The sequence below is a fragment of the Gorilla gorilla genome, chromosome 7 (assembly GCF_029281585.2).
Source record: "Gorilla gorilla gorilla isolate KB3781 chromosome 7, NHGRI_mGorGor1-v2.1_pri, whole genome shotgun sequence".
NCBI classification, from domain to species: Eukaryota; Metazoa; Chordata; class Mammalia; order Primates; family Hominidae; genus Gorilla; species Gorilla gorilla.
In genome coordinates this window covers 126,336,943-126,356,741 of record NC_073231.2, presented here as the reverse complement: position 1 = coordinate 126,356,741, position 19,799 = coordinate 126,336,943, and the positions used below count along the sequence as shown (strand labels likewise).

At 35.1% G+C, this 19,799-nt stretch overlaps 1 protein-coding gene across 5 annotated transcripts in view; it reads right to left on the bottom strand.

The window, feature by feature from the left end:
• The window catches only part of MTBP (MDM2 binding protein), an 88,215-nt gene that overhangs the window by 34,597 nt on the left and 33,819 nt on the right, over positions 1–19,799 (bottom strand). For 3 of the 5 annotated variants that reach the window (XR_008668008.2, XM_055349254.2, XM_004047479.5), the window contains exons 12-14: positions 10,690–10,863; positions 8,437–8,544; positions 1,468–1,629 (exon numbers count right to left, since the gene is read on the bottom strand). Coding sequence is in view for 3 of the 5 variants with exons in the window: in XM_055349254.2 (XP_055205229.2) it covers positions 1,468–1,629; positions 8,437–8,544; positions 10,690–10,863 (444 nt within the window). In the remaining 2 variants the exon portion in view is untranslated. The remainder of the gene's footprint in view (positions 1–1,467; positions 1,630–8,436; positions 8,545–10,689; positions 10,864–19,799) is intronic. The other 2 variants (XR_008668009.2, XM_055349255.2) reach the window with 1 other exon arrangement.

The window sequence follows — 19,799 nt, the reverse complement described above, 5'->3', positions numbered from 1 at the left end:
CCTTTGCTCAAACCTTTTTGATTTTAAGATGAGCTCTCCTGCAGCTCAGTGTGTCAAGTGTCCTTTGTACAGATAACTCTAAGATACATATCCTTAAACTTATATAAAAGCCCTAGCAATTATTTGAGCCCTTCCTATCTTTCAACCCTTATATCCCATACACATCCTCTGGTAAGCCAATCTCTCTCTTGATCTCAGTTTGCCTTTTCTTACTCCATGACCCTGAATATGGTGCTTCTACCTGGCAAATCTTATCTTCCCTCTGTCCAGATCTTATGCATCATTCAAGACCTACATCAACTTCCTTGGCTCCTAATCAGCCTTCATGACTATTCTACCCTACTTGTAGTTCTCTCCTCAAAATTCATATTTATTTAACCAGCACTTACTTTATACTAGGCAACTGCCTAAGCAATTTAGGAATAATTAATTTAATCTTCATAACTACCTATGTCATCCCTAATTTAAAGATAAAGAAGCAGAGGCACAAAGATCAGAAAACATGCCCAAGGTCACATAGCAAGTAAGCTGCTAGTCTTGCTCCAGAGTCCATGCTATAACCATGGAGCTATGGTCTCTCACTTATTGAACACATGCCCCATTTACAAGTAATCTAAAAATGTCTCCAGCACCTTTCAGATAACTCTGTATGCTATTTAACTTGGGTACTGATATGCGATGGTGATGATAATGATAAAACAAATAACATCTTTTTCGGTACTTGTGTTCTAAGTGTTTTACAGGTATCAACTCATTCAATCCTCACAATAACCTACTAATCCTCACAATAATCCGAATAAGTGGGTTATATTATTATTCCCATTTTAAACATGATGAAACAGGCAAAGAGTTGAATAACTTGCCTAAAGACATTTGGTTAGCAAGTAACAAAAGTGAGATTTGAACCCTGACCATTTAGCTCCACAGCCTGTGTCCTTAAACAAGGTTATTCAAATTCATCACAACACTGGAACTCAGGAAAGCGGAATATTACAACTAAATAATGAAATGATTTCCAGCTGTCTCAGTGAAGTCTGACTGTTCCTCCCCTATTGAATGTTAAATATGCATCATCTTATCATATGGACTTTTACCTCTATTAAATTTACTATGTAGATTTTGCTTTCCACACTTTATGGAAATGTAGCTTAATAGAAATTCACACATTTCAGCAGCTTAGTAAGACTAAAGAGAGGCATCATCTTAAAGTGCTTCTTCCTCTGCCCAAAAACAATTACACTGAACATACTTAATGAAAAAAGTTACTAGAAAATTTATAATGTTTAAATAATGAGTAATACAGTTCATCACATATACATACATACTTGTATCTATATAAATATCTATTATTATTTAAGTTTGTGAAATACATTTTGATTTGACCAATATTTTATAAGTTTTAATAATAAATGTCATAGTTGCCACACACACACAAATAACTAAAATTTAAAGTAATAAAAAACTTACCATTTAATATATTGAAGGTTTTAATTTTGTCAATCTTTCTTAGAATCATTTTAGGAATCAAAGCATCAAAATAATCTAAAAAGTGTTTCCTTGTGAGTACTAACAGACTTTTGAGTTCAGCAACAGAAACTGTTTCAGGCTGCTTTGCCAACTTTCTCCTTTCTATAAGACAAATCGATACAATTGACTTATTTTGTATTCTCTTTGGAGCTCATCTACTACTCTTTTGTGGAAAATATTTTCAGAAGTAAAACAAGTGAATTTCTCTAGTAAATCAACATTCCTGTTTTCAGGATTGTAGGCCTTCTTTCACTTTAATCCTATTTGTAGATAATGGGAGAATTTCCAGTTATGTGAGATAAACAGAAGTAATTCATTGATACTATAAGTTGATAACAGATAAAGGCAGGTTTACTAAAGCCTTCAGAAATATATTGCAGAGCATTAAAATGGTCTTATGTTCATGGTTATGTAGAAATAAAACCTGTTAGACTTTCAGTTAAATATGGTAGCTTGGCCACTTCTGTTTCTTCTTCTCAAAACCTAAAATCACCACAAAGAAATAAAAAGGGAGAACAAAAGAAGGAATGATAAATAATGACATTTTTCAACAAATTTTGGAAGACATAAATGACCGAGTGGTAACTGAGTCTGCAAAGTAGAGGAAGAGCCACCTTGGATGCCTGTAGAGAGGCACTACGGAGGAGTATAAGAGCTAGTGGTGAGATGCTGGACTGAAACAGGACAGGATGTAGCACAAGAAGTCAGAACTGCAGGTCCTTCCCCTATGCAACCTATTCCTATTAGACAGGCAACACTGCTTGCATTTTTTTTTTTTTTTTTTTTTTGTATGGAACATCAGGTATACGAAAAGATAGTATTGAGGCTGGGGTTAAAACTAAGGGATTAAGGAAAAGTCTATTCACTGAAAGGTTGGACTCCAAGCTTTGATACCAGAAAGCTAACATCCACAAATGCCCCACTGGAAATATCAGAGGATTCTCCTTTGGTTAAACTGAATGCTGTCAGAGAAAAGAACTCTAGATAGCAAGGGGTGGAGTTAGGGGTAGAAGCTCATGAACAAAATGTTGAATTGTCACTTCACCATACTATAGTGAAGCTTGACAGATATTACTTTAGAAGTAAGCATACAAAACTTCCATTTCAAAATAGGATGGAAACAAAAGAATCTCCAGACATTTAAGGAAAGGTGTTGAGGGGGAGAGGCAGCTCTTTATTTCCCTGTGCAAAGATTTGATTCAGTTAACACTTTCAGCTCCCCTCTTCCTTCCCATCACTCACTGAGCTAGCTCTGTGAGTGAACAAAGCATGCTCTGATTGATTCTACTGACTTTCATCTGAGTGAGCAAGTCTTCAGGATGTATTTTCTCTGCAGACTTCTGCTGCAGGGTTGGTCTGCAGTTGCCTAGCTCTGACAGCCATTCAGTGGCAAAATTCGATGCTGGGTGTATGTATAAGAAGGCCACCTTGGCCATAGATCTAAAAAGCCATATCCTTTAGTACAGCTTTCATCTATAATTTCTCTCCATCTGTATATTTCTTACATTTATTTTTCAGTTGGTTCAAATGTTGGGGGGAGAAGTGGGTATTATTCATTGGAATCCCAAACTAAAAAGCATCCAAAAGAGAGACTACGGCAAACAAACAGAAAAAAGGGAGTCCAGCAGAAACAAAAGCGTTGTAGAAAACTAAACAAAGTTTGCTATAATTTTCTCATAGACATATGAGAAGATACTGCACCCATGAAATAAGTACAGGATGCTTTGATAAAGAAAAAAAATCAATGAACAAAAAATGACTCTAAAATTAAGCACATGAGACATCAAATTTCAAAAATTCCATAGAAGAGCTGCAAAATAAAATGGAAGATATCCCCCCAAAACTAGAACAAAAACATAGTAATATGAAACTAGGAATGGAAATCAGGCATTCTGTCCAGAAAAGTCAATATCTAGTAAGAGCTCCAGAGCTCCAGAGAGAGAAAGAGAGAGAGAGAATGGGAGGAAGAAAATTATTAAAAAGATAAAAAAAAATTCAGATTTCAAGATATGACTCCCATTTAAATTGCCAATCAACTACACAGTTCAATAAATGGGGCTGGTGGGGAAGAGGGGAAAGATAAACACAGTGTGACTCAGTAAACCTTCTAGAGACAACGATTCTGGAGACAAAGTTTCCAGAAAGTGGGTAAAAACCAAACAAACCAAAATTAGATTAGCACAAAGAATAGGAATTATATTTGACTTCGCAACAGAAACATAGCAAAGCAGAAGACAATGAAGTAGTATCATTGAAATTCCGAGGGAAAATGATTTTTAACCTAGAATTTTATTAGTGAAGTAATTATATTTTCAGACATGCAAGAACTCAAAAAATTTATGCTCCATGAACTTTTGCTCAAAAAGTGACTGGAAGAAGTGCACCAACCGAACAAAGGCATAATCCAAGAAAAAGGAGAATAAGGGGCCTAGGAAAAAGAACACTCCGAAAGAAGAAAAGAGGAAAGGGAAATCTTCAAGATATTAGCAAGATATAAGCAATCAGTCCATAGTCGAGCAAAATATGAAACACTCCAGGAAAGAAAACAATAGAGAAATAAAAAGGAACTGATGTATTTGAATACACAATGAATGTTAATGATAGGAGTGCAGCAGAAATGTTGGAGCCTCTGGAAAAACATAACAATGTTTTGTCTATACAGAAGAGTAGGCAAATTTAAAATAAGGTGATTATCAACCATAAGAGAAACAAAGAATTATATGAGAGATCTGATCATCATCATTTATTACATGGCTCAACAGTAAACTTATTTATAAAATTATAATAATATTAAAGTCAACCACTGATTTAACCAAAATTCATGACTTCACTTTAAGAAGCAGAAAGAGAAAGTAAGGATTATGTGGGAAAGTGAAGTTTTTATTTTCCATAGTTAGATGTTAAGATAATGCCTGAAACTGGTAAATCAAGAAATAGCAGCATACGTACATTATTTGTATAGGGGTCCACCTGGAAGAGCTGAGGATAGCTGTCTGTAAACACAGGGACTGAAAGATGGGGAGGCATGGGTAGTGCATTGCTGTTTGCCACTTGAAGGTTTTTCAGTATCATTTGATTTTTCAAACTATATCCATGTATCACTTTGATAAAAATAGTCCATTTTAAAACACTTCTAGACTAGTAACATTTTCTTCCACAATAAAATACTAACCTAAAAGTTCATAGAGAATTCAACAAAACACACATTTATTAATTTTAAGAGCTTACTGCCTAAAAAGCACTGTACTGTGTCCTTAGACACAGAGGATTAAAGCATTATTACATTACACTACCTGAGGTCAGCACATAAATAATGCAAGGGAGTAGAATAAGAAGGAGGCAACCAGTGTCAAGGTTCTACTTTAGAACATCAGCTTCATGATACAAGCCTCTGTAAAATCCTGCATCACCAATGTGGACATTGGTAGGGTCCTTCCAAATCTGACCCAAGATAACTAACATTCCTTCCACAATCAAGAATATTAGTAACAGTAAAATGAGAGCTGTAATATATTCTGCCTCTATTACATCCTCTTAGTGAGAAAATCATAAGGTTCATTGTCTTTTTGTGCACAATCTGCTGGGAGCCATTCTAAAACAAAAAGTTACCGATGGTTTGGTTTTATATGGAAGATGTACGCAGTAATCTGCTTCAGAAATTAGCCCCTATGTTTTTATTAATGTTAAAAATATACTCAAATCTGGCCGGGTGTGTTGGCTCACTCCTGTAATCCCAGCACTTTGGGAGGCCGAAGCGGGTGGATCATCTGAGGTCCAGAGTTCGAGACCAGCCTGGCCAACATGAAGAAACCTCATCTCTACTAAAAATACAAAAATTAGCCTGGCGTGGTGGTACATGCCTGTAATGCTAGCTACTTGGGAGGCTGAAGAACAAGAATCACTTGAACTTGGGAGGTGGAAGTTGCAGTGGGCCAAGATCATGCCACTGCACTCCAGCCTGGGTGACAGAGCAAAATTCTGTCTCAAAAAAAAAAAAAATTATATATATACACACACACACATACACACACACACTCAAATCTGAACCTGAACCTGACCTATATTTATTAAACCTGTCAATTATATTACAATTTGGAGAACAGAGTAAGAATCCATATTGACCTTAATGATTAAGAAATGGAGACAGAAAACAGGTAAAGTTTACAAGTTATGAGCAGGATAATTTACCTAGGTAAAACATAATCTTCACACAAATGAGTTTGCATATAAGTGGCAGATAAATATTTGAGAGAAAAACATTGGACTAAAGTCTAAAAATGAGTTAGCATAAGAATGCTATTTTCCTAAGAAAGCTAGTAATAACTAAGGATTTACTAAAGAAAAATGTAGAAGCAGAACATCCAAAGGAATCAGCAGGTCGAGCATAAGCTTTGCACTGTGTTTTATAAATTTAACAAAGATGTAGGGAGCTCAGAGTAGAGACTGCAATACTGGAGCAAAATGATAATACTGCTGTTTTCATACTTATCTTGCATCATACTGAACAGTCTTTTATTTAAAAATTGTTCAGCATTCTTCAGCCTTTTCTTGAAAAATCAGTGAAACAAGATTTTTAATATTTCCAAATACAAAAAGTCATAAATTACCAACAAATTTGGTAAAATATAAGTCACAAGCTTACAAATTTTAAATATCATTCTAATTAAATAGTATTAGATGTAATTTTCAAAATAAAATTAATGAAAATAAACTAATTTAAAAAAATAAGCCCTAACAAATTTTATTTCGTGTTATTTTAAAAAACAAAGTGCCTCAATAGTGTTATTAGTGAGTACACTTTTGAGTAAATTTTTGTGCAAATTTTTCTAGCTATTCTTTCTAATTTAGTATTAGAGAAATAGTGGAAAAAGAGTAACAAGTCTACCCCGTGTTTTGTTGATAATTTGAGGAAATCTTTTTGAAAAAATTTTGTTTTTCTGTAAACACTATAATCTCTGTATGGATATTGAACCACTAATTTTTTTTCCAAAGAGAGCTGTTCCCATTATATTCTTCACTTTTTATCATGTACAAATAAGTTAACTGCATTACTTTAAGTACTTTTATATTCACACTTCACTTATTTGAAAATCACTGAAGTAGACACTTAAGACATGCTTACATTGGAAACTTTCTTTTGCTGTCGTTTGCCTCTGCAAATGCCTTTTGAGACACAGGCATTCTAAACAGATGCATATTTGTCTCCAAGTTTTTAATCCAGTATTAACTCTCTGGGTAGAGAAGAGATTTGTTCAGTAAGTATTTTCATCATAAATAGATTAACTGGATCATTTATCTGAATCAAGATTTAATGCTTCCGATTGCAAATTGGCCATTTCATGGACATACCCAGAGCCAGTGTCTCTAGCAGCAACTAGCTCTAAGGTTGTCTTCAGTTTCAGGTTCCCACCTTACTCTTTGCCCAGTCTAGTGGCATCCCTACGATTTTTTTTTTTTTTTATTTTTTTTATTTTTAGCACTTCTGTACTCTCTCCTGCCCTCTCACCAACTCTGTTGAACTTTTCACTCACACCTCTAGGCAGCAACCTAGTTATAGCTGTCATATTTCCCTTCCCACACAACCAGGAGGGATGGCCCTCTTGGGGTTAAGTCTTCTCCTTTCACAAAGAAGAGATGCACCAGCTTCAGAGAGGTCCCTGCTCTTCTGAAAGTTTTTCTGTTTGGAAAGGTGAGGAACAGAGGTGAAGATGAATCAGTGGAGATGTTGAAGGAACTGAGTTATAAAAAGCTGCCAGAGGCATATGGCAAGGAAATCAGGGCCTGACGGGTTTTTGGCAGGAATAGAGCAAAGTTAAAAAATGAATAATACAGCTGGCTGATGTCTGAAATAAACATTTTATAACCATAACAATACTGGTATTTCAGTATATATGTGTGTGTATGTATTTATGTATTTGTTGGTTATAGCATGTGCTACACTTTATTAAAAATGATTTGCCTTTCTAATTACACCTTCCTTGAGCAAACATCATTTTCTTGGTTAAGAAAAACAACACACCAATGGTTAGAGGAGCTCAAGACTAAACAATTACCCTGGATTTTTACAATTGAAAAAGTTTGCAATCTTTACATGAATAATTGAGACCAACTATTCTAAAATTATCTTCTATTGAATAGGTAGGCTACTGAATTCACAATTTTTAAATATGTTTTTAAAGAAAAGAATGATAGTCCTTATTTTATAATATATGTAATATATAATTCGAATAACTTTTTTTCTACATACAACTAAGGAGAACTCACAATTTGAATCAATTTCTTAGAAATTACATAACAATAAATAAGTTCAATTAGGCAACAAATGAATGCTTAAAATTTATATTAAAAAATAAGACTGATAGGCAAATTAACTGTAAAAGAGAAAAAAATGTGAAATTATGACTCTTTTCTGAATAAGATAAATCTATAATGCCAATGTCACTTAGTACATGAAATGTTCTTACTTATTATTGATGATCATTATTAAACCCTAAGAATCAATGCTCAAGGTAACACATTAATTTCCCTAAGACTTGCATTTTTTCCTATTTGTAGCACCCAACTTCCGCTACCAAAAATATATAAAAAGATATTTTATCAAGAGTTATACATAGAAAAATAAAACTTACATACCTTCTCTAGCATACAATTAAAAACAAATTTTGAAATACAAAATTTGCCTGACGAAATACTTTTACAAATGTTAACAGTGATGTACAAACAGAAATATTCTGAATCTAGTGAAAATATCTCTTCTACTCTACATCATTGCTTTCAAAAATAGTTCTATAAATAAGTAGCATAACTAAAAGATAAACTATACAAGAAAAAGTGTGCAAATAAAGGTAGCTTATGTCCAAACAAGTCAACATTTTTAGGGTAGGATAAAATATACAAATTGTTACTTACTTAGGCATTCTTTCAAAGCTAAAACTTGAACATTAGCTAACTGTTTCTCTCTCTGTACAATCTGCTCCCCAGAAAAATGTGGAAATGATAATAAGTCAAAAGGAAAGCCTGAGAAATAAGAAAAAAAAAAAAGGTCAACATTAATGATGCCCTTGGCCAACAATTAGTACTCAGTTCCTGGGAAATGTGTTATAGCAAGGATTTAACAAAAAATAAAAGTCAATCACTCACCTCTCTCGACCTTACATATTTCAAAGTAAATAATAATAATAATTAAGCAGCAGAAAATAAGCATACTCTATTATTTTGCATTTTAAACATTGACCTGATTTTTAAATTGAGGGAATTTAGATAGCAAAGTAGAATTCCCTGAATCACATTTTCTTCTACCTGATCAGAAATCACAGATAGGGAATGGTAGCTAGTCTGTAAAGATACCCCCAAAAGCCATTGAATGAACCACATCTCCTGTTATTCCTTTTTGTGCAGTCCCCTCCACAATGAATCCAACCTAGATAAATGTGCTGGATGGTCCCATGATAGCCTTAGCCGTGTCTCTCTCCCCATTCTTCATGCCCATTTTACTCAGAATAACTGCAGAATGCACTGGAAATGTACTATCTTGAAATAGGGAGGAACTGCCCAGGATAGCTTGGGTTTTTTTCCTCTGTCCCCTAAAAGCAGGATGTCCTTCAAAGCGTTGCCCAATGAGTCACATGGCCCCTGAAATATAGAAGCCAGGTCAGGCTGCCTTTTGGGGTCCCTTAGCTGTGGTGCAAATGGTGCACATGCAGTCAAGACTCCATCTGCCCCGGGAAGCTTTCGTGAGCCTTGGGGGCCTGGCTCACAACAGATCCTAGGCTTCTTTTGTTCCTTGCTGCCTATCTGTAAGTAATAAATCTGCTTCACATAACTTGCATGTGAGTGTGTTCTGTCACACCGGACTAGGACAAATTGGTAACCAGTACATGGTGGACCTAAATAGTAGCCCATGGGGCAGCATAAAGATGTATTTGGACTCCCGTTACTGGTGGCTGGCATAGTGATGATCTTCCCTATTCTCCATGCTGTGGCAGTCCTCCCTTAAGATTGCTAATTATTGGACATGCTTCACACTATGTAACAAATAACGTAACGTAAACGTGACACTGAATGACTTCTAGCTAGGAAACAGAAAGCCTTGTAGCTTCACAGAACAATTGCTCTAAATCAGCAACCATATAAGAAGTCAGCCTAGGCCGGGCGCAGTGGATCACGCCTGTAATCCCAGCACTCTGGGAGGCCGAGGCAGGCAGATCACGAGGTCAAGAGATCGAGACCATCCTGTCCAACATGGTGAAACCCTGTCTTTACTAAAAATACACAAATTAGCTGGGCATGGTGGTGCACACCTGTAGTCCCACCTACTTGGGAGGCTGAGGCAGGAGAATCGCTTGAACCTGGGAGGCAGAGGTTGCAGTGAGCGAAGATTGCACCACTGCACTCTAGCCTGGTGACAGAGAAAGACTCTGTCTCAAAAAAAAAAAAAAAAAAAAAAAAAAGAAGTCAGTCTGCCCTAACACCAGGATGTTGTAAGGAAGCCCAAGCTAGCTGTGAGGAAAGCGCCTGTGAAGAGAAAATCAGACCTCATCTGTTCCAGTCATCCTAGCCCAGGCACCAAACATGGGTGTGAAGAAACTATCTTAGACATCAAGTCCTGTGGAATCTTCAAATGAGTGGAGCCACAGTTGTATGTGACTGTAATCATATGCAGGACCTCAAAATAGAAACATCCAACTGAGCCCATTCAACCCACAGGACCACGAGAGATAATAATTAACTCCTATTTTTAAGCCAAATTTGGGGTAGTTTGTCATGCAGCAATCAATAACCTAAATAATAAAGCCTGGGAAGAAGAGGGAAAGATGGGCAATAAAATAGAACATGTGGCTTGAGACGATATAAATGAAAATGAGAAATATAGCAAAATATATGTATTTAAAGTGGAAAATACTAAAAATTTCATTTTTAGAATTGAAGGCTGATCTACTAAACTTTACTAGGTATAACGTAAAAGCAATTTGCTCTTTGCACATTAAATTGTAAAAATATGTCATAATATGTTTTAAATAAAAGGTAAATTAATGAAAGAGAATGGAGTTTGGCGAAAATACATTCATTAAATGTTTAGTATTTCTTCTACTTAAAGCCACATATGCTAACCACACACACAAACAATGTAAACATGTTTTTCTACCTAAAGTTAACACTTACTCAATTTGGCTTCTTCTGTCTTTGTTTTCATCTTTCCATGAATTAAATTGAGTGCAAATGAGCCATTGATCTGGTTGGCTGAGTGAATCAATGTGGCTTTACATCTTCTATTGCCATTACCTTGTAACAAGAGATAATAGCTAGAACACTCTCCTTTCACTTCAACATCTGGAACTAAACAAAAACAATTATTTTGTTAAGTATGTGAAAATTCAGCACACAACACAACAGAACCATACATTTGATCCATAGGATATAATAAAATTTTTTGTTATTTTAAAACAAGCTGTTAATACATTCAGGGCTAGTAGTTGTTCATTTAATTGAGAAAGCTGTTAAAGCAAAAAATCATAACAATTACAAAGCATAAATCTTTTATTTTAAATTAAAAGTATGTGTACTCATTCTTTAACTTTTGATATGGCTTACCAGAGTTCTACAGTATATTTCTTAAATAACCACATCAATAATGTTTACAGCTTCCATTTCTTTAAAGAGGAATAAACTGATTCCTACAAACACCAACTTAATTGGTGGGAGCAGAAGGATACAGCTATACTTGGGAGCTGGGAAGCTTTTTACTTCTTGCGCTTTTTGCTTCTTGCAGTGGGCATCCATAATGTATTTTACAGAGGGAATGGAGAGCATTCATTAATCTGGCATGCCAGTTATGTGAAGGTCAGTTAAGACAGCGTCTAGTATATTTTAAAAGCAAATCAAGTGAGGGTTATAGTGAAGGTTGAAGAAAAACTGTGAAGCCTTTGAGATTAAAAATAGAAGTAGAATCTTTGTTGAAGATGGTGAGTTGGACATAAACATTTATATTCACTATCTCCTGAAATTCCACTAAATGAGAATAAAGAAATCTTAAAAACAGCATAAATCTACGAGAACTAATATCTGGAAGAGACAACGACAACTAAAATTTGAAAGCAGAAAAGCATATGAACAATTGGTAACAAACTTCAATCTCTCCACTGCTAAGGAGCTGAGAAAAACAGCAGAGAAAGCCCCAAAGCAACACAATTTATACACGCGTCCTCAAGAGGCTCTGGAATGGTGACCCCAGATGGCACTGGAAGCAAAATGAAGCTGGAATAGGAACAGAGTTTGAAAGTCAACTTGAGAAACAGGCCTTCTGATCCCTTATTCTATTCAGGCAAATGACTGTCAGAAGATTAGAGGCTTATTCTCCGGAGAGGGTAAAACAAAGTGTCTTTGGCTTGAGATATATAAGGCAGAGTTAAGGGCTGATTGATTATTAGGGAATCAAAGTGAATGCTTACCTCTTTAAAAAGTTATCTATGTCTCTATTTCCCTATTTCCCTTAAGTTTATTTTAGGGGCTATGAGGATGGCAGGGTGAGAAAGTCTGTGGACCCACTCCCCAGCAATACAAGCACAACTGGTGAAATGATCCTAAGGGTATATACCAAATTAAGAAACATTTATTCAGGAAAATATACTAAGATTAGGATTGGGAAGAAGCACGTTGGACAGATTGGAGCTTCTATCCATTGAGTTGGGAATGGGTTGGGAAGAAGCAGGTTGTGGCTTAGTTTTTAAGAGTCCGAAGCACTTCAGCCGCAGCCTGCTTTTCCCCACCCATTCCCAACGCAGATGGACAGAAACTCCAATCCAAGCGGCTGTGGCCAAAAAGATGGGTCTCCCTCTTCCCTCGGTTTCCAATAAAGGGTTACAGCATCTCATGGGAAGGAGCAGGCTGTCAGCAATTTCTCATCCCCTCATTCTGAGTTGAAAAGACTAAACTCCTGATGCATATGATGAGAATTCAGGGACTTCCTTTCTCCACCTAGCCCCTACTCATAAGGTAGAGGTTCTACCCCAGGATAGGAAAGCTGAGAAAATAGGGACCCGAATGTCTTCACCTCAACGCATTCACAGGGCAGTTTCTACACTGGGAGAGGTATATAAAGAAGACCAGAAGCTACATGCTGGCCCAGCTACCAAAGTAGTGGCTCAGAGATTTTGCCCAGGGAAAGAGACCTTAAAACAGAAGGCCCTAAGCACTACCCAAAGAAACTGACTTTATCTGACTCAGATTGCGGGTAAGTTGGAGCCTAAAGGTGGTCTCAAAAACTATGGAGACTTGGTAATAAGCAAATAAAAGGAGGCTGGTAGTTCACTTAATTAAGAGAAACAAGCAAAAGATCTAGTTCATTAGAGAGAACCTGGGAATGAGACAGCTAAGAAGCGTCATCTTGGTGTCAGAATTCAAATCGAAGAATGGCCACAAAAATGAATCAAATTTAAATGGATGTGGAACAATTTAAGCCCCAATGCATTGTCAAAAACAATAAAGCAATTAGTGAAGATGGCAATTAGTGAGGTATAAAGTAGCTACATGTGATAGCAAATGAGGCAGACAAAGAAGGTATCAGGGAAAGGCAAAGTGAGTCAGGTTGAGACCACTGGATTCCCAGGGTGAATGTGGCCACACTGAAGGCCGCACCCTCTGAAGAGTGACACCAAAGTCAAACAGACTTCATTAAAATTGCCTAGCCAACTCATACAACAAATAAATATGCAAACAACAAGAAAACAAACCTAATAAGGGGGGAGATAAAATTATTAACCAATAGCTACAATATATTACCTAAATTGTCATCTTTATCAAGAAATTATGAGACATACAAAGAAACAGGAATGTGTAATACCTACAGAAGGGGAAAAGCAAGTGACAGAAAATACTTGTGAGAGGTCCCAGAAGTTAAATATAACAAAGACTTCAAAGCAAACATTATAAATACGTTTAAAGAACTAAAGGAAACCATGCTTAAAGAAGAAATGAAAGGTATGATGACAATGTCTCATCAAATAGATGAGAATGTCTCATCAAATAGATGAAAAGATATAAAATAAAAACCCAATGGAAACACTGGAGTGGAAAAGTACAATAAACTTAAAAGGACTAAAATCATTAGTCCTCTTAGACACTAATAATTCAAAGAAATTTGGGGAATTAACAAATATGTGGAAATTAAACAACACACCAACAAATAACCAATGGGTCAAATATGAAATCACAATGGAAATTAAAAAATACTCTAAGATAAATGAAAGATATAAAATTTATCAAATATAGCTGAAGTAGTGTTAAAGATCTCAATCAATAACCTAACCTTCTACCTTAAGACACTGAAAAAAAGACTAAGCCCAGCAATTCCACTCCTAGATTTATACTGAAAATAATTTTAAGCCTGTACCTTTATATTCAGAGCAGCATTATTCATAATAGCCTAAAAGTGTCAACATCCCAAATGTCCATCAATTGATGTGTGGATAAATAAAATGTGATATATCTAAGTGATGAAATATTATTCAGCAATAAAGAGGATGATGTCCTGGCATATGCTACAGCATGTATGGCATGGATGAACTTTGAAAACATTATACTAAGTCCAAGAAGCCAGTCACTAAAAACTAGATATTATATGATTACACTTCCATGACATGTCCAGAACAGTCAAATCTATACAGACCAAAATAGATTGCTTAGGGGTAGGGGGGAGGAATGGGTGGTGGAAATGCGCAATGATTGCTAACGCGTATGGGGTTTCTTTCCGGGGAGATTAAAATGCCCTAAACTTGACTGTGGTGATAGTTGCACAATTCTGTGATTATATTTTAAAAGCCACTGAATTGTCAACTTTAAAAGGGTAAAATGTATGGTATGCATTATATCTCAGTAAAACTGTATTTTTAAAAATTATCTTAGGAATGTAAAGTTCTGCTCACAAAAAGAAAGTTCTTGACAGTACTTCAGTTCTTTATAGACAACCACACAGCAAACAAAAGATTCTTTTATGTAGTATATAGAATGTAATATATACACATATATACATCCCAAAATACTAAGAAAGTACTGTAATTTTATTACAATAGCTACAGTTTATTTCATAGATAGGAAGATACCGTGGGTTATAGCCTATTCCCAAAAACAATGATGAAGTAACAAAAACAATTTTTACAATTAGATAGCTAGAGTGACATTAATTCTGTTCATAAACTGCAGTTTTAGAACATGAATTTAAATAAAGGTTATTAGAAAAGAAAAACACTTGTTGTTACCAGTTTTATTTGAAATTAAGGTTTGCCAAAAGATACAGTGACCTTAATTCATTTACCATTTTAGCTGCTTGCTGATTCAACTTATATATATATCTCTTCAATCTATGACATTCTTTCCACATTTATTTTAAATCTCATCACCTTTATTTGCATTTTAATCACTGAAGCTTGTAATTACAACAATCTTATTTTCCTCAAAAGAAAAATATTTACTGTAAACAACTCTCTTAGCCATAATGACTCTGCAGTCATTTAAAAAATGTTGCTCCAGATTTGGCAGGTGTTAATTGAAGACTTATTAAATAACTTTTATGTAAATGCCACAGAGAGTAACAGATTTACAATTAGCATAGTTATTCCAGCCTCATCACTCCTCCTAAAGTAATAAGGGAAAATGATTACTAAAAAAAAGTCTGTCTATTTTCAACTGTTATGTTTACTTACATTATCATTTGATAAGGTGTTGGCTTGTATGCCCCTCTCCACCAAAAGCATACGTATATTTTGGATATACTATACAGATAAAATGGGAGAAGCAGAAACTACCAAGTGTCTATTAGTTGCATCAAAGTTTACAGATAACACATAAACCACAATAAAGTCTTATGTCTTTATTAGTATTAGCAAAAAAAATTCTTATATAATAAAAATCAAGTTATATTCTTTGTCAATAAGTTTCTTAGTGGTTCTTAAAACCTTATAATACTCATTTTTAACAGCTAATATGAAAACAAAATTATAATAATCTAAAGGATAAATAATATTCCACATGATGGAAGGAAAAAATATATCCCAGGACTACGGGGGAAACAGGATATTCTGGGTAAGTGAATATTCCAACTTACTGATAGTTATTATATATGTTCATAAACAAATGGCAAAATAATATAACCAATTATTTTAATAATCATTCCAAAAATGAAATAATAAAACAAAATCTAGTTTCCAATGTAGGCATCTTAGGAGGCTATACTCTTTTCAACAATGAGATCACTGTTTAATTCTAGACTCAACTTTTGAAACAGCCCTTAGTGCCAGCTGGGGAGGCACAAGAAAAAAAAAATAAATCTAATTACTTTATATTCATAAATCATCTTCAAAAATGTATTTCCTAGCCTGATACCCCACCCTATTCATCAGACTAAGCTTTGAACAATTTAGCGTAAAACTAGGCTGCCACTGAAATTGTTCAAGAAAATGACTGTGGCTCAATTTTAAAAAGAATCTAAAATAGTTAAAAAAAAAAAAAAATGATAGTACTGTCCGGGTGCGGTGGCTCATGCCTGTAATCCCAGCACTTTGGGAGGCCGAGGTGGATGGATCACGAGGTCAGGAGATCAAGACCATCCTGGCTAACACGGTGAAACCCCATCTCTACTAAAAATACAAAAAATTAGCTGGGCGTGGTGGCATGTGCCTGTAATCTTAGCTACTTGGGAGGCTGAGGCAGGAGAATCGCTTGAACCCAGGAGGTGGAGGTTGCAGTGAGCCGAGATCACGCTACTGCCTTCCAGCCTGGGCAACAAAGCAAGACTCCGTCTCAAAAAAAGAAAGAAAGAAAAAAAAAAAAGAAGAATAGGTGTATAACTCACTACTGTGAAAATTATAAAAACACAGGATTTATAAATTCCACCATGACTATTTTAAACAATTAAGTAACATTAGGATCATAAACTATATACATTTCCTCTCAATTACTATATAATAAAATACACAATTCGAAAGCTACAATGAATAGAGAAGCCATTCAGAAGATATTTCCAGATCTTACTCATTATGAACAGCAATGATTTCTTTATTGTTCAACAGACACAGAAGCATAGAAGATTGGACCGAATAACAAAAAGCTACTGCAGAATTTAGAAAGTGTGTACTTTCATTACCAATTTGATTCAAACAAGTTTGAGATACAATAAGGAAGTAGTAGTATTCTCATTTTCTAGATAAGGAATTAAAGGCCTAAAGTAGTGATTCTCAATTTTTTTTCTGCCTCAAAGCATCTAAAGGATTCTTCAGTGACAGTGATTTCACCTCGTGTTGGGGAAAGCACCACCTAGGGCAGAGGTTCTCAATCTTGGATATACATTTGAACCACCAAGGATGCTCTAACAAACCACTGACACCCTGGGTCCACCCCAGAGATTTGGGTTGAATTATTTTCAGGTGGAGCTCAGCTTGACATTTTTAAATAACTGTCAAGGTGATTCTAATTTGCAGCTGGTGTTAAGAATCATTGAACTAGAGAGAGAAACAAAACTCTGCATTTAGATTGAAGGACCTAAATGATTCTTAGAAAAAAAGTGATTCTTTAAATAACTGTAAATAACTGTCAAAATGATTCTAATTTGTAGCTGGTGTTAAGAATCATTAAACTAGAGAGATAAACAAAACTCTGCATTTAGGTTGAAGGACCCGAATGATTCTTACAAAAAGTGATCCTTATAAAAAACAAAAACCTTTAATGATGTAAAATTACATATGTATTTACATACATACATATATATCAAAGTCTAACTTTAACAAATTTTGGGAAATGTAAACAACTGTGCATCCATCACTATGATCCAGTTTTGAGAAACTTCCATCACACCTTTGCAGTCAATCTCCCTTCTACCCATGGCCTCAGACAACCATTGATCTGCTTTCTGTCTCCTTCTGCCTTTTGTAGAAATTTCATATATATGATCTGACAATAAATAATCTAACCTTGTCTGACTTTATTTATAAACTTAGCATAATGTTTTTCAGGTACACCCCAAACTTTTCATGCCTTCTCATTCCTCAGTATTCCATTATATGCAAAAAAAAAATGATCTCTTCACCAGATGATAAATATTTGCATAGTTTCCAAGTGTTGGCTATTACAAATAATGCTTTTATAAACACCCGCATATAAGCCTTTGTGTAAACATATGTTCTCATTTCTCCTGGGTAAATATCTAGGAATGAAAGGACTGGGTTGTACAGCCAAGTGCAAGTTTAACTGCCAAACTGTTTTCCTTACTAGCTGTGCTATTGAACATCCCCAGCAACAGTGTGTGAGATGTGCAGTTTCTCCACATCCTCATCAACATTTGATAGTCACTGTTTTCAATTACAGCCATTCTAGTGAGTGTGTTGTAGAATCACATTTTGGTTGTAATTTGCATCTCCCAAGAGACTAATGATGTTGGGCATCTTTTCATGGAGTTTACTAGTTATTCGTGTATCTTCTTTGGTGAAATGTCTATTCAAGCATTTCAATCACTTATTAACTGGGTTGTTTTATTATATATAAAATTGGGAGAATTTTTCAACTATATCTGTCCATTGTCAGATATACGACTGGAACTATTTTCTTTAAGTAGCTTGTTTTTAAATGTTCTTAATAGTGTTTATCAAAAAGTAAGCATTTTGAACCTTGGTGAATTCTACTTTATAAATTTATTTTCTTTTTCTAATTTATAGATTTGTTATCTATGTTATCTTACAAAAGCTTTATAATTTTAGCTCTTGAATTAAGTTATATGATCCATTTTGAGCTAATTTTCATTTAAAGTAAAAGTCTAAATACATATATAAATATATATACATAATTTTTACATATGCATATCCAATTCTTCCAGCAGTGTGTTGAAACTGTCCTTTCGCCATTGGCATCTGACTCTATTCTGTTCCATGGATCTATGTATTCTTAGCCCAATACCACAATGTCTTGATAACTGTGGCTTTATAATAAGTCATGAGATCAGGTAGCATAAGTTCTCAAATGTTGTTTTTCCTTTTCAAAATTGTTCTGGCCATTCTAGTTGCTTTGCTATTCCATATAAATTTAGGATCAGTTTGTCAATTTCTTTTCTTTTCTTTTCTTTTTTTGAGACGGAGTCTTGCTCTGTCGCCCAGGCTGGAGTGCAGTGGCGTGATCTCGGCTCACTGCAACCTCTGCCTCCCAGGTTCAAGCGATTCTCCTGCCTCAGTCTCCAGAGCAGCTGGGATTACAGGCGCCTGCCACCACACCCGGCTAATTTTTGTTTTTGTTTTTGTTTTTGTAGAGACGAGGTTTCACCATGTTGGCCAGGCTGGTCTTGAACTCCTGCAGTTTGTCAATTTCTATAGAAAGTCCTGCTGGAATTTTGATAGGCATTGGGTTCAATTTGGAGTTCTATCTTAATAATACTGAGTTTTCCAAACTCTAAATATGGTACATCTCTCCATTTACTTATATCTTCTTTAATTACTCTCAGTAATGTTTTGGGGTTTTCAGTGTACTTCTTATACTTCTTTTGGTAGACAGTCTTCAATATTTTATTCATTAATTTCTGGTCTATTTCTTTCCTTCTACTCATTTAGATTAGGTCTTCTTGCTTACTGAGGTTGATGGTTAAATTATTGATTCTTGATCTTCTTTCCATTCTAAGATAAGCATTTCAGATATTCTTAGTACTGCTTTAGCTGTGTTCCATACATTTTATGTTTTATTTTCATTCAGTTAAAACTATTTTGTAATTTCCTTTTTGATTTTTTCTTTGACCTATAGGTTATTTGGAAGTGTGTTAATTCCCAAATAGTTGAGAGATCTCTCAGGTTTCTTTCTGTTGTCGATTTCTAACTTAATTCCATTGAAATTGGAGGATATCGTGTGTATTATTTCTATCCTTTTAAATTTACTGAGATTCATTTAGTGGGCTAGCATGTATACGGGTCTGTCCTGAAGCATGTTTCATATGTGCTTGAAAAGAATGAGTATAAAGTTAAGTGTACAATAAAGGTTGGTAGTCAAGTTACTTGAAAGGTTTACCACTGTATTCCGAGCACCACAGTAATACCTTGCACACAGCAGGCACAGAAAAATATTTGTTGACTAAAAGAATACTTTGTCTCTGTCAGTAAAATTTCTTTCAAAATCCTATCAGTCCTTTATTTCTCAAGATGAAATTTATAGATCACTTGTACTGTGCTATTTTAACCTTATCTGTTTCAGCCCACTAAGATTCAGGAGCTACACATGCAGGTTTCTCATGAGGGTATATTGTGTGATGT